This window comes from Rhopalosiphum padi, chromosome 2, assembly GCF_020882245.1.
Source record: "Rhopalosiphum padi isolate XX-2018 chromosome 2, ASM2088224v1, whole genome shotgun sequence".
Taxonomy (NCBI): domain Eukaryota; kingdom Metazoa; phylum Arthropoda; class Insecta; order Hemiptera; family Aphididae; genus Rhopalosiphum; species Rhopalosiphum padi.
In genome coordinates, this window is record NC_083598.1 from 49595601 (window position 1) to 49612783 (window position 17183).

Genomic DNA, 17183 nt, shown 5'->3' on the forward strand with positions numbered 1-17183 from the left:
ACTATTATTTTTATTACTTATTAGATTCATTATACTATTCACTTTCATTTGTATAACTTTATTATTCTATATTTTCAATATCCTTATACAAAAACCTGACTAATGGCTGTATAATGGCTGTTTGATGGTTTTTATTTTACTAAATATAATAAAATAAAATAAAAGTGGCTATAAATTAAAATAATTTTATTATTAATTTTTTAGTAGTTGAATCAACTTTTAATATATATAAATGGTGCCTAGCCAATTGGGCCATGTTAAGCGACAGTAATTGTCAATGACGAATAAAAGCTCCTTGTCGATCTTTTACTATCGTGAACAGTAAGTTTTCCTTAGGATATTTTCACAGCAAATATATATTGTCAAACTCATTACCCATACAATGCACGGGTATACGTTATAGTCTTATATACAGTTACATAGTTATAATTATATTATCGTCATGCTATAATCTGTATTTTAAATAATTTTACTGTTACTAATAAAAAAAAAAATAATTTATAAATATTTTTATGTTTATGTATCTATATTCTATACATATTATTCTTATAATAAACGATTAATAATAAATTAACATTATTATGGTGACTTGTGACTAGTGTGAAATATGAATAAACAATAAACACGTGATACATCAATAATATAACTGAATAAATTATTATTATTAAATTTAATAAGAAAAAGTTTTTTTTATTATAAACAAGTGAAAATAGTATTTATTGATGAATTCATAATTTAGAAATATAAATTATACTAATTGATTATTATTACTACATATCATATATAATATATATTATTATAAAAAGCGTGTAAGACTTAACCCTTAAAATTAAAAATATCAGTAGGTACCCTATGTAAGTGATAAAAGTATAAATGTACAATAGACAATAATTACCTACCGTCCTACCATCACAAACTTCACAAATTGTCTAACCAATGTACAGAAAAAAAGGTTCAAGTAAGTTTTTTAATTTAGTATCGTACAATTTAATTTAAAGTAAAAAAATGAACACTGAAAAATAAAAAAATTCGAAAGGCTCTTTGTTATAAACTGAAACAGAGTGCCCGAAAGTGAAAGTTCGATATGGATTCTAAAACCATTCAATTTCAAGTCATACCTACTTAGGATTAGCAATTTGGCAATATTTTATAAAGCAACTTTTGATTTAAATCTTCAGTTCACGTGTGGTCTCAACATTTATTGTAAACAATCAACTCTTGTCGTAGCAGATGGACAAATTCCATTAGTATACATTTTTGTATTATACCACTTGACGATTTTGACTGTTCTCGTAAACTATGTACATAAGCCAAATTTACATTCAAGCTCAAGCTACGGGCTCTTGGATTTATTGTAAAAATAAACAGTACTGGTCTTAAAAAAAAATAAATTATTAACTCAATGAATATGTTTTAAATCAATTACTGTTATGAAATTATTAGATTAATTTACAATTTTTTTATACTTCTAGAATATTCAAGTTAGATTGTAATTGATTATTAATTTAATGTTTGCAATCTATTTCAAATTACTTATTAACATATAGCATACATATTACATAATCATGAATAAACTATCAGATTGTGGTTTATAGGTTAGGAACTGTGCGTTACTTTCTTTTAGGTAATGGATTATATTCCTGTAGCTGTTAGGAGTGTCTGCTCGGATTTTAAGGTGAGTAGAGGTTGATTTGCACGATAAATTATCTGGAGCGGTGACCTCATCTATTTATACAATAGTTGTTGAAACAGACATATTTGTAGTAGTATGTTATATACATTATGATGATCGAAATATTTACATAGATGTTAATAAATAAACAAATAATTTATTTTGTACCTATTAAAAAATTTTCATACTCTATTCTTTGCAAAACGAGTTGTATGTTTGGTTCGTTGTACTTATTTTAACAATTATTATGATTTTTTATAAAGTGTTAACAATTTTGGCATTAACTTTGATATTTATAATACAATATAACATTGCTGACCCCATTGGCGGTAATGATGATATGAAAATTATATTTTTTATAAATTAAATATTGATATAATATTATTTTTAAAATATAAATATGTATAATATATATTTATACATAATATTATAATGAATAATTAAATTTTACCTATATTCTGTAATAGCATTGATTAAATATACGTAAATATAAGTATATTTAACAGTTACATTATTTGTATATGTGTGAATTATAATAATATGATTTTATATAATTAAGTCCGATAAACAATTTAAAGAACCTAAATAAATAGTAGAATGAAAAAAACAAATAAAATTTTAATAATAATATTTGGTAAGAATTGACTACAATAACAAAAATATTTTCATTAAATATTAAGGTGAAATAATATAACTTGTGAGACATGGTTTATTATAACTGACCTAATTAAAAGTGATGTTTCGTTAAAATAATAAAAAAATAAGATAATCAACACGTAATATTCCAAATTGATCATGTAAAAATATTCAATTATATTCATTCATATCTCATTTTTTTTTTATCTTTCTCCTTTTAAAACACACCTTTGGCATTAGTAATCATTTCTATTATATAAAGTTGATCTCATATAAAAGTATTTAAAAAAATATATTTTTATATACGATAAGCATCATACAACCATATTAATTAAAACATTTTCACCTACGTATATATTTATTCAATTACATAAATCATTTTTTAATGTTATACTTTTATTAAATACAGCTATTATTATTATTATTATTTATAGTATGCTTAAGTAAGAGAGTTTATATTAGTTAATAATACATTTTAAGATCGATTTATACAATTTAACCATGATTAAATATCTAATTTTATTTTTGTTATCATCTGTTTCCTTTTAAAACACACCTATGGTATTAGTTATATTACCAGAGTTGAAATTATCTTTATTTATTGACTTAATAACAGTTTTCACAACTAATTTCTTTCATTTAATTTTATATTCGCCAATATTGTACATCTAATATTTATAATATGACTAACAGGAGAATTAACGAAAAATGGGCTTAACAGTAAGTAATTATATGTTTATGCTATGAACAAATTTTAATCCACACATTTATTAAAACGACGTGTCTGTTGTTTTACTCATAATTTTGAATATAATAAACGTGTGATATATTATTATTTGCATAGATAAAGATGGTGTATTCAACTACTTTTATGTAATGCAATTTGGTAAGTAATTTATAGCATTGTTTCAAAATGTATTATATAATGCTATAAAGTTATAAAATATTTAAAAAAATGAACAAAATAATTGAAATATAATATAATAATGAACACAATTTAAAATTAATTACAAAATAATAAACGTATACCTATTATGTAAAAAAAATACGCATACTATGTTCTTTTTTTCATGCTTTTATCCATTCCTGTAATTCAATTATTTTTGTTGATTATGTTCAATCTCATCGGTGTTTAAAACATTCATTTTTTTTAGTCCCTATACAACTTAAAACGAAAAATTAAAAAAAAAAACATTTGAAACCGCAATAACGTTAAACATTAACATTTTATAGCGTTTAAATAATTGGAAACGTAAATAAGATATATATTTTTATAAGTTGACTAATTTAAAGTAATAATAATCTATAAATAGTAAATATATTGTATGTCCTACGTTATTTTCAACGTGGTCAAAATGATATTTTTACAGTAGAAAATATTTTTAAATAATTTGAAAACTTGGCAATTAAATTATTTTAAATAACAATTTATAATAAGTCAATATGTTTCAAAAGTAACTAAATACGTTTTATACTAATGGTGAGTGGTGACTATACATTCGATTTTGTTATTTTCCCTATTATCTCAACCTATCACTAATAATATTCACTATTCATGTTATTTGCCAATTTGTTCAATAATTATATTTCCGATAGTTTTTGGTCCATATTTATACATTTTATACACATAAAAATAGAACTAAGTAAAAAATATTTTTCGTTGTTATTGCTAACTTTAAGTAACCATCAAGAGTGCTGAGAAATATCGTAAACATATTTTGCGGATCCATCAAAATGAATAGCTTAATAGTAGTTAAAAAAAATATATAGTTTTTATATCTATACAACTACTTTTCACAAACGTTGTTGCAAATATAGATGATGTCATTGTAAAAAATGTAAACATTGCTCACATTGTTGTCATAGTACAATAATCATCGTTAGAAATACCGTGATGACTAACAATCGCTTACCAACAACAGTTGTTCAAGCGTTACAGCATAGAAAATTTCATCAATTGCTCTCATAACCTTTATTTTATTTAAATAATGAATGTATATATATATATATATATATGCTAATGTGAACATATACAATATATATAGATAATTTCATCGACCGTAGTATTTTCATAAAATGCAGTTTTCAATGCATTATAGATTTACCGATGATATCACCTGATATTTATAGTTTAAACACTGTATCATCGTCTATATATTATAAATAATAATACGTTATGAAAAAATTTTTTATACATAAATTATGAATTACTTAATAGGTATGAGATTGATTGTAATTTATTAATTATTGCAGAAACTGTAGAAGACCTCCAAAGAGTTAAAGACACTTTAATTAGAGATCAATCTAAAGTAATAGGTAAAATCTTACATTTATTATCGTGAACTATGTTGTATGTTTAATTATTAAACTATATTATGTTATTAATTAAGCTTTTAAGTTTTATCACTATGACCTATAGCTTAAATACATGCCTATGTTTATAAATATATATAAAAAATATGTATGCCAGTAATTTTAATCAAAAGTTAACTATTGCAGAAGTCAAAGACATCCCAAATAGCTTTAGAAAGGATTCAGTTAAAGTAAAACGTAAGTTCTTATATTTATTGTTGTGAAATACGTTTTATATATTTTAACTAATAAACTATCATGTATTTTAATTAAACATTTTGATTTTTCACTATGACCTATACTTTTAATGTGTGCTAATGTATACATATAAATATGTAAGTTATTGATTTTAATAAAAAATTAATTATCGCAGAAAATGAAGATGATCTTCAAATTAATTCAAAAGGATTCAATGAAAATCAAGTTAAAATTGACTGTAAGTTTTTAGATTGCATGCTATAATATTATAATAATTAAACATATATAATTAATATATTTATTTAATATATTATTATATCAAATTATTTTTTTCTCAATTTTCTAAACGATATATTATATAATGTACAGCTTATAACAAATAGAATGAATATTTAGTAGGACAAAGTATAAGAGTAAACTAAAAGTATCCAATCATAAATACAAACAACATTACAGTACAATACTATAATACATACTTAAAATTATGTTTAATTAAGTGATGACGATGGTTGAATTACTAAAAATATTATGACGCATGTGTTGATGCATCTGGAGATTGTTAAGATGCATAGTTGAATACGACTAAATGTTTATAAATGAGTGTTTACTTGTGGGTGTAAGCAAAAGCATGCAGTGATGAGATTGATAGCTAAAGATCATAATTGTCAACTGCATACCTTAAATAAGGAATAAACATAAGAAATATCTCAATTATCGTGGAAAGAGAGAGAGATAGGATTGCCTAGAGAATAAGGAGGTTTGAATAGTAGAATATTTAAGTTAGAGAGAAGATTATAGTGTAGAATGATAGAAAATGGTTCGTATATATACCAATCAATCATTGAAATATCTAAAAGGAAAACCTTCAAATGTAGTATAGTCGGCTTTAAGGTCAATCTCTCTCCCCAAGTGGGTATTCTCTTCCTCTGCCGATCACTAAACTTTTAGAAGGGACAGGCAAATACACTGTCATGTAGCAGCTAAATAACATCACTAGGGAATTTTATTTATATTGCTAATCATCGTTATTCATCATATTTGAGGTGTTTTAATCTTTCAATTTAAAAATATATATAATTTATTGTATAAGTTTAATTATTTATAAGCCTAATTTGTCAGTTATAATTTATTCCAAATAGATCTATTAAATTTTAAGCAACAAATACATTATACATATGTAGTACAATATATGTATGAATGTTATAAATATTATATACATATTAATCAAATCTAATACTTTTAGTATATTTACGTAGATATTATGACCAATTGAAGACTAAACAATATTTTTATTTAGATAGTAAGTATTCGGTAATCGTTGTATTTTTTTTTATAGCTATAACATTTTAATAAATATATCACAGTACATACCCAAAACCAAAGTTATTGTGTAATGCAGTTGTGTTAATATAACTCCGTGTTTGTGTATATATAACTAGTGAAAAATACAGCCCAATAGAATAAAATATTTTGTCGTTTATTTACAGCAATTCCAATGACTCCTAAAGAATTTTGTGAAAACCTCGGTGAGTGAGAGTAAAACCACAATAAATTACTATACGCAATAAAAACTTAAATTAATAATGTTCAATATAATAGTACATAGACAATATACATGTAATATGTATACAAACATAACTTATATAAATAAAAAGATTGTAATTTTTGTGATATCGAATCTATCGATTATTTTTTTTTAACATTTTCATAAATTTTATAAAAATTAGAACCAACTTAAAATTTTTAAAATAAAAATAAAATTTTTATATTTTATATTATTTTTTTTAATAACTATTAATATATTACTCTTTATAGATTAGTTGGTCTATGAATCAATCATTTATTTCTTAGTCAAAAGTTTTCTATTCTATTTATTTCAATTTTTTAAGCTTATCGTTGAATAAATTATTTGTGCTGAATATTTTATATTTAAAAATATATTTTAACAATTTTATTTCATAGAAATTCGTGAATTTTGATTGATCAGAGCAATTTCGTAGTATATTTAAGTTTTTTTTACTGATAATCGTCTTCTCGATATTGAGCATTGGTGCTTATCCTCTGTTCCAAAACGAGATAATAGGAGAATACATTTACATGGCACACAATAACATATATTTATATACAAAAATAAAATATTAAGAAAACATGCTAAAAATCAATATATTCCCTCAAAGATTAAAATGTTGTTGAACAGTTTTAAATGTTTTAATATTTTAATAGTATTAATCAAATTGTAAATTAATATATGATTTCAGCGGATAAACGTGAGTCTAAAAATCCTATTTTAATCTATATTTATAAATATTGGTATAATATAAATAATTTAAAAATCTAAATTCTTTCTTGTTTTAAAAGAAGTACCATGACTGAGCGATCCCAGCTATTTTTTTAGAAGGAATGACTTGAAAAATAAATTATGATTTGTTTATACATAATATTTTATACTATAATATTAATTATTATGTTTCGTCATTAATTATTACAATTTAAGTATAATTATTGTATAGAACAATAGAACTACGATAAGATGAAATAATTTAGTTATTATTAAAGGGGGTTTCATACTATTTATAAAAAAATTAAAGTATTCTGGGTAGGTATATATTTTTGTAAATGTATATCAAAAAATGATTGTCTTTTCTGAACTTATATTATTCGTTTAAATCTATAACTAGTTGTTTTTATTTAAAAAGAATATTCTTATTTTTAATATTGCATTTACCAGAAACTATAAACATTTCATTCACAAGTTTAACATTTATATTCTTTCAGGTAGATTTAAAGCATTGTCTTCCTGTCCTATTATAAGTAATTAGTTTTAAATTACTATGTATTTTTAACACAAGTTTTGGGTGTATATGTAAATATGTAAATAAATATTAAATATACAGAGTTATTCTTTTATCACGAAACACTCATTATTTTAAAAAGTATTCATGTTTTTGAAAACATTTTTCTACATAGTTTCAAGTTGTTTAAAAAACATGTTTTTATTAAAAAATTATATTCTTAAAAATTTTTTATCCTTATATTTTTTTAAGGTTTTTATTAATTTGAATGACAATATATAGTTTTAAATTCATATTCCAAAGCAGAATATTTACCTTCGTATTACTGCACGCATCATTACTTTAAATACGTATACCTCATAAACTACTCGCCCTAAATTCGATTTTTATGTACCAAAATACTTAGAATATTATTTTGCTTTGAAATATGAAATTGAAACTCTATGTTGTCATTCAAAAAAGTAAAAACTTAAAAAAAATATAGAGATAAACAATATTTAAGAATATAATTTTTTAAAACTTGAAACTATGTATTATTTACCAACAAGAGGTAAATTTGAAGGTCGTCATTACAAAAAGATTGGGAAACACTACCATAAAGAATACTAATGCTATGGAATTTATTTGTATGTTGTGGTCCAGGTAGATAAATGGTCAATGTAAATACCAACTGGTAATATTGTATACCATGCTAGAGTTTTTCAAGCCTTGCGGATAATTTTATACATAGACTAGACATTATTTACTGATTAAGCCAGGTAGAGAGATTTGTAATAATTTCTGGTTTCCAATGCAAAACAAACTAAAAGTAGTAAAAATGTACAATAACTCATAATGAACTTCCTCAATATGCTAATTCGACAAAGGGCGCTAAGTTCACAAATATTTAACTTGATTATTAAATTATTCTTTTTTCAGTTCATAAAGATAAAAATTATCACAATGACCAGTCTATAATTTACATTTCCCAAATATTACGTGTATTTTATACAATGACCGATCAGTGTTTAGAATTTACAATTTTTCTTCTTGGACCGTAACATAATATATACGAATTATATAGTTTAAATATGTAAAATATTGAATTCCTTTTTTTTTTTGTTAGTTTTGTATATTATAATATGTAATATTTTTATAATCTATAACAAACTATGAAGTTATATAATTACATATTTTATAATTAAAATAATTTATATATTATATGTTTCGCTTATTCTAAATTTCTAAATTTCTAATTTTTATATATTTGATTAAATGGATACAGGATGCCTTTCAGGTAAGTTAGTCTACAAGTGTGTCTGTTATTATTGTCTTTACTACCTACTCATTGAAGTGATGGCTATTACTTAACTATGATAGGTGTATGAATAATGTTTAAAAATTAATATATTGTGAAGTTTAATACCGTATTGACTTATGATATACTTTTTCAAAATATTTGTAAATTAATTGTTTTTAATATTAGTTTAACTCGATAAGATTATTTTAATTGTAGGAAATGCTAATATTAACATTTTGTGATAGTTTGAAGTCTATGATTATTCGTTTTTAATTACGCAAAACAACAAAAAAGGTTTTTATACAAATGTATGTTTTTTCTTAATTTTTATAATAGATTTTAATTTTAAAAAAAAATGGGAATTTATAACTTTGAAAAAACCTAACCTTTTTAAAGCACAAACAAGATCCAATTTGTTATCAAAAACCACTTTCAGTGTTGAAAATAAAGGCATTTTTGCTATTAAAAATGGCGTAATACATATTCATAAAAAAAAAATACACATATCAATGAAAAATCAATTAATTAAACACTGCTCAGAATATGAAATCTGACATATTTCATGTACAGGCATAATATGTAATGTGCCATTCAGCAACTGTTATGCAGTGGTGGTTTGGTTGTGGTTAATAAATAACAGTAGTTCAAATATATTAGATTCTGAACGAAGTGAGGAATGTATTGATTTTACAATGATGTATGTTTTTTTTAAAAGTGAAGGAAAACCAAAAACCTCTAAAAAAGTAACGAAAAAACGGTTAGGTTTTTACGCATAGTAAGTTTTTGAAAAAATTAATTTTTTTATTTTGCTGTTACTCAAAAACGAATCATTATAATTACTTGAAATATTCACCAAATGTTAATATATTAGCGATATTTATTTACGATTAAATTTTCAAAATACTTTGACTTTATATAAGCTATTTATATACGGTTGAAATTTTCGATTTTTTTCAAGTTTTTTTTTTATGAAATACCGCTAAAAAAATTTGGCATTCCAAAAAATCATTAAAATTTAATAAAAGGTTTATTATAGGTATATTATTATAGGTTTATTATTTTCAAGGAATTTTGAAGTTGAGAATTTATAAAATGTTTGTGATTATATCACAAATATGATAACAGTGTTATATATCTAAGGTTAAAAAACCTAATACTAGGTCCTTCATAAGTTACCTTCAAGTTACATAAAAAAATGTCGAGCTTCATTATAGAGATATTTTATGAGCGTATGAAATTTAATTTTTTACAAAATCGCGTAAAATTACTATATATATATTGAAATTTAATTATAGTTGATATGTCATTGCATTCAATTTTAACAAATAGTATTATAGTGACCTACTCTTCATCTCTACTATAAAGCAAAGCGATACCCACTTGCCTATCTTTGTTTTTAAAGTGTAGATTTATTGGTAAATATTCAAAGTGCAAGTAACCATTACTGTTCTGCAATGTCAGATAATGTAGCACATACAAACATTCCGCATTAAATAGTTCCAGATTAACTACATTCTAATTCATTATATTTTAATAATTAAATATAAAATTAAAACATATTATATATATACATATTGTATATGTTAATAATATAAAATATTATATTAACGATTTATTAATTATATTTACCAAGTATTTATGTTTATAAATTTACAGTTCCGTTAAGTAAGTCAAATTACATACATTTTATATTTTCGTATATAAACATACTATTGGAATTCATACCTTCATATTACAAAGCGTGTGTTATTCATAATCTCATAGGAAAATATTTTGGTCAAAATATAGGGACTTTTATAATATATTTATATTATGTGTGTGCTCAATATATACTTAAAAAGAGTAATAGTTTACGATTCATAATACTAATAAATCAATTACGCTTATAAATTCACAGATACTGAAGGTAAACTTATAATAGTGTGTTTAGTATTATAATATTTTAACTAACTGTTAATAAATATTTCGATCAGATTATAATATTTAATATTATGTTTTTTGATCAAATTTAAAAGAACAAAATTAATGTCTGTGAACACAAAATAACCAATGACATTGATATTATAAACAATTAGTTTCATCCAACTTCAAGTCGTACCTACTAATAAGATCGTTATTGATTTAAGTGGCAACACCTTAATATCAAATAAACTCAATATTTTCCAATTCAATCTAATGATACAAAAACTCAAGGAATTATTGAAAAATAAACAGACACAATATATAAATTATAAATAAATAGTTATTTACTTTAACTGCAAATATAAGTAAAATTATTATCTATAATTATTTTACTAAAATAAATTACAATTCTGAAATTATTAATTTAATCTACAATTGTTTGATAACTTTAGATTGTACAAGTAAGTTTACCTGATGTTACTTTAAATATTTTTTAACTAATTCAGCAGTTATAAGAAGACTAATAAAATTTAATAATAGAACCGTTTTATTGCTTTCGAAAAAAAATACGATATTTACGACTCAATATTTAAAGACGTAATATAAAATATCGGATACATGTTATAAATTATTACTATTAGCATTAACTTATACATTTCGGATTCTGAATGGAATGATAAATTTATTGATTTTACAATAATGTATTTTTCTTTTTATGCCTGTTATTGAGTTTTGGAGTAGTAATACTGCTTTGATTTTTGACTTGTTTACCAATTGTAAATTTTTTTTAGCTATTTATAGACAATTTAAAAGTTTTATTCTTGAGAAAGAATACTACTTATTTAAGGTGAACCGACTTGCATCAGTCTTGAGGTGTGAATTATGAATTATTGCTGACATTTTGGATAATATAAGATTAGTACAAACACAGCTGTTTCAGAATTAATGTTTTAAACCATTGTTGACTAAAATTTGTTGGTATTTTTAAAGTAAATTGATGAAAACTCAAAGATGACTGTACTTATCAATCCATTCTCTATTATATTATTTCTGTTATATTCCCTACGAGTCAGTTATATCGATGACCTATTTTTTCTTATTAAACTTAAACAATTCCTATAAACAATATTTTTGGGACAGTTGGTCCCGTCACTCAATGTAATTGTCGAGTTTGCGTCATTTTGTTTGAATTAGCACTCTGACACTTTTTGTAGAATTTTATTTGACTCATACGTTATTAGATATCTTGGATTAATTACTTTATGACATTTAGAAGTTTGCAAATGTAAGTTACCTTCTTGCAAACGAAATAATTTGTTCATAAATTCAATTTGTATTCTTTTAAATCCTTTGCATAATATTACATTATGATACATAATCTAAGTTTTGGCGATATTAATTTAACATATACTATCTATAATACAGTATACACATACTAACATATTATACAGAAAAATGGCCTATATAGTGATAGAGTTAGATCGGATCATAGCATAGTATCGAACGTTTCCGACGGTCAATCATCATATGCATAAACAAACATAAACCTTAAATAATTATGAATAAACTATATTTATTAATGTACTATTAGCTGCATTTTTATACATGAATTTTAATAACAGTTAATTTTTCATTTACATTAACATTAAATTGTTAAAAATTATTTTTTTAAACAGATACAATAGCTGAAAAGTTTCATAGCAAGTATATTATTATAGTAATTAGTATAGTTATTACAGTCTAGTTTTATACAAGCAAAATAAAATTAAATGGATTAGTTGGCATTTAGGTAGAAAGTACTACTTGCATAACTAGAGGTCGAGATTGATGGGATTGATTATCTGAGTTATAAACGAACTTACACTTACAAAATAAAATCTAATTATAGAAAAATAATTCAATTAATATTTATTTTTAGTGACAAAGCCCTACACCAATGTCCTTATATCATTAGAACTTGGTATGTAAATTACTTAGTTATTATTTTAACTTATATTTATTAATGAATATTAATTAGGTTTTAATAATTAATAAAGCTCAGATTTTGAGGACAATAAATATTAAAAAGTATTTTAATCGTGGAAGTTAAAATTTGTTATGGACTTACAAATTTCTAAGAAAAATGACATATACATATACATTAACAAATACAAAAATAGTTTAAATATTGTAAAAAATGTGTGATTTTTTTTTGTAGATCCTCGTCCATACTACGGTAATAAAAATACAAAGACTAATTATAACTTTTTCTGAAGATAATCATAATATATATAAAATAATTGGAAATAATAATATATAGTTTTAATGAACAATCGATATAATAACGTAATTTGTATGATGTTATAGAATCTTTTATTCGCTCAAAAGATTTTCCAGGTAATTTATTTTTGTATAACACTTTTCTAAAAATTGAAGTTTAAAATACAATTCATATTTTGGATACAATTACTTCTTATAGTTCATATCATTTATGACTTATTGAATAAGTACAAAGATTTTAATTCTGTATTATTCAATGAAACAATTAGAAAATTTTCAACTTGAGGAAAAATAAATTCCCCTCTTCCATTATTACTTCAAATTACACTAATATGATACAACAATTATGTAATCTTTAAAAAATTTTATGTTTATTTAGATTTTTTAGATTTTTTTTGAAAATGACCATGCATGATATTTAATAAATACATAGACTATGTCCACATTTTTATACTTCTCGAAGATTTCATCATAAAATTATATTTTGATTTTCCTATCTTAGTTAAAAATTAGCCTAATATATTAATATTAGAATCTTGACTATAGTCAATAATATTTATGTTTTTATTGCGTGTTTGAAAATAATACTATTATTTAACATTATGGTGGTGTTTTACTTTTAATTAATATTTTACAAAATATAGGGTAATATAAGGTCTTGATCTCAAGTTGCAATATTTTAATTTAATTTAAAATTATTAATTTATAAAAACTTTGTTTTAGTTATAACAGAAAAGTACTGGAATTATCTCCAAAAAATATTCCGGTACATACGGAAAAGTATGTATTATATTCTTATGAATAACAATTAAAAAAAGTTATATTTATTTGGTTTCAGTAAAATAATTATAATATAACGAATCAATATGATTATTCTATATTAATCGTAACTTTTACATAATATCAGTTTCTAATTCAGTCATTGTACAGGCAGGATATCTGTACCCTACTTTTCTGCAACGCCAGTTTCTCCCTCAACATAAAAATCTCTATAACTGATAATAAATTCAAAATACATTAACAAAATTATAATTTATAACTTTTATACAGTGACTTTTTACTTTAATAGTTTTACGAATTACAAGTTACCAATTACAAAAAAATATCAAAAAACGTTTGTAGATAAATAGTTATTTTACGGGTGAATATCCAATACCGTAAAAAAATAATGTTACACAGAATAGTGAAGAGTAGTTTATGAGTGATCTTCTATCAAATTTTCAAATCTTCGATTTAAAAAAGAAATTTTTAAAGAATTCAAATTAGCTCAAAAAATATCAAAATATTAACACTATACAATGTTTTAGAAATTCTAACATAAACAATAACTGAACATTTTCAACAGTTGATCGCTTTTAAGTCAAACAAAAAAAAAATCAATTCTATTTTGTTGAAATCTGGTTTTATGTAAATAAGTAATTTAATTTTGGCTTTTCTAATATACAAACTGAATTCAATTTTTACAATAAACCAACATCAAAACTGAGATTATTTTTTTTTTTGGTCATAAAATGTGGTACTGCCAAAACTCTCCTGATCTAAGCAAATAATCCATAAAATAACGCTTATAACAAAATTCAAAAAATCGAAAATGTACAGGTTTTCGAAATGGAGCTCCTTATTTCACTACAATTACCGTGCATTCGTTTACAAAATTATATTACTTTGACAATTGTTTCGTCAAGCATTGCAACCATTTTTCTTGATGGTGAACGGACTCCATATACAGCACTCAAATGCCATAACTTCCAACATCCAACATAATGAAGCATTCCAGCATGGGTAAAGGTTGTAGAAAAATTCAAATGTATTATTTGGGACAAATTGTATTATGATTTATGACCCTCACGCAATCACTTGAGGCTTTTCAACAATAAACCAGATTTTTCAGCTGCGCGTCAATTAAATGGCACGCCGATTGTTATAAATAAATCTTGAACAATGTTCCTTAAGCTAACATATTGAACAGAAAGTTTCAAGGTCAAGATGTACTCCTACTGCCAATGACCTCTCCGGTCATACTAACTCAATTCAAATGCCTAATCTCTTATTCGTTTGGAAATGACTATTAACACGTCAAAAATTTAAAACATTTCAATTTGTTATCCTTTGTTTTCCATGGCTAATTTTATGTTGCATGTTTTCACGTTGATGACAAACCATCAAAAGCTCGTTCATTTTTACACGTCAGCGAATGACGAAAACATTGTTCATTTAATCAAATTAGAATTTAAATAAAATAAACTTTATTTTTATCAGTATCGAGATTCAACACTTATTTACATACTTAACAATATTAACGTTATTAGGAATATAACTGACAAAGAAATTATTAGAGGTTTTTTTCTTTGTTTTCTATTATTTAATAAAAATAATAAAAATTGTCGAAATCTGATTAATATATAATTGGCAAGGCGCTCATTTTCTGAAATGACACACGGATGCATTTTATACGCATAACGAAGTGCGTGAGAACAAATGTACTACTTTTTATAATTATGTACTTATGTATAACATAATAATATAAAAACTACATTGTTTATATAAAATATATGCAACATAATTATAAACACAATATTATTAGTACAATAGTATAATTTGTTATTACATTTAGACACATATTTTTACCATTTTATTATCGTTATCTATTTCAGAGTCCAATGGTAAGATAATTTAACTTGTATATGTATATTGATAACCAACCTAATCTAACCTTATGAGGCACCTATACATCATTAATTTGACAGATAGTTTATTTGGAGTTGGGATAGGTAATAGACTCACACATTTTTATAACCATAATTAAGATTGTGGTATAATTTTCATCAACTTATTGCTTTATTTACTTGCAAAGTAAGTAATACAATATTTACATGGGTCTGTAGTAATGATTATTAATCTCTAAAACTCTTCAAGTAAATTTTAAAAATTTAAATAAAATAGGTATAAATATCTCATTAGATACCACTTATAGTTAATTGATTGATCTTCCCATTACTTATTTGATTTATATATCATTATTCTATCATATTAATATATGTTTTAAATTCTATATCATAAAGAAAGTAATGCATTTAGTATAAATCAATACATTCCTAACGAAATGAAAAATATTATACCTGGTAAATTATTATTAAATTGGACATAGGTATAATATGCAAGCTTAATATGTTTCACTCATTGTGAAGTGTGAATTGTTGTGTAGATTAATTATCCTGTTTTAGTCCGATGTCAATGGTTTTTTTTTTATATTACTCCTAAATTTTGAAGTCATCTATTGTTTTAATTCAAACTATTATTTTTATTACTTATTAGATTCATAACTATTAACTTTAACTTTTATTACTATTTATAATTGTATATTTTTAATTTTCGATTACAAAAATCTGAATTATTACTGTGCCTATAACTAAAACTTTTTGATTAATTTTATTTTACTTGACATAAGAAAAAGTAAAAAAGAGGCTATAATTAAAATTTTTTTTTGTCTTAGATATGCTAGGATTTGGTGTAGAGAAATGGTGCGGTGAAAATGCTGAGGAGATAAGGATAGTGATGAATTAAAGTCCCTTATCTGTTTTTTAGAATAGTGAATAGTAAGATTTCTTTGGGTTATATTCACAGAAAATATGTATTATCAAACTAATCACCCATAAAATGCACTGGCATATGTTATACACTTATAGACGCTTACATAGTAATAATCATATTGTCATGCTATAATTTGTATTTTTAAATAATTTTACTGTTACTTATAAAAAAAATAAATAATTTATAAATATTTGTATGTTTATGTATCTTTACATATTATTCTTATAATAAATTATTAATAATAAAATTGTCATCAATAAATTAACATTATTATTGTGACTTAAAATATTATTTTAAATAAAAAGTGTAGGTAAGACTTAACCCTTAATATTAAAAATATCAGTGGTGCCCTAGGTATGTAAGTGATAAAATTATACATGTACAATAACTATACAATAATTACCCACCTTCACAACCTTTACAATTTATCTAACCAATGTTCAGAAAGATGTATCAAGTAAGTTTTTAATTTATTATCATAATAGGTATATGTTTTCTGTTT

The 17183-nt window shown here is 23.2% G+C and overlaps 1 protein-coding gene across 3 annotated transcripts; it reads left to right on the forward strand.

Moving 5' to 3' along the window:
* The first annotated feature begins 1851 nt into the window (after window positions 1-1851).
* LOC132923116 (uncharacterized) lies at window positions 1852-16774 on the forward strand. Of its 3 annotated transcripts, XM_060986942.1 has the most exons (8): window positions 1852-2001; window positions 3002-3028; window positions 3153-3194; window positions 4562-4624; window positions 4808-4858; window positions 5034-5096; window positions 6102-6158; window positions 6346-6486. In XM_060986942.1, exons 1-8 carry the CDS (start codon window positions 1920-1922, stop codon window positions 6390-6392), a joined length of 432 nt encoding a protein of 143 aa, XP_060842925.1. In that variant the 5' UTR covers window positions 1852-1919; the 3' UTR covers window positions 6393-6486. The 3 variants fall into 3 exon arrangements, with proteins under 3 accessions (XP_060842925.1, XP_060842926.1, XP_060842924.1); XM_060986943.1 differs by lacking the exons at window positions 6102-6158; window positions 6346-6486 and adding an exon at window positions 16584-16774; XM_060986941.1 differs by having other exon boundaries at window positions 6102-6486.
* Window positions 16775-17183: the final 409 nt, after the last annotated feature.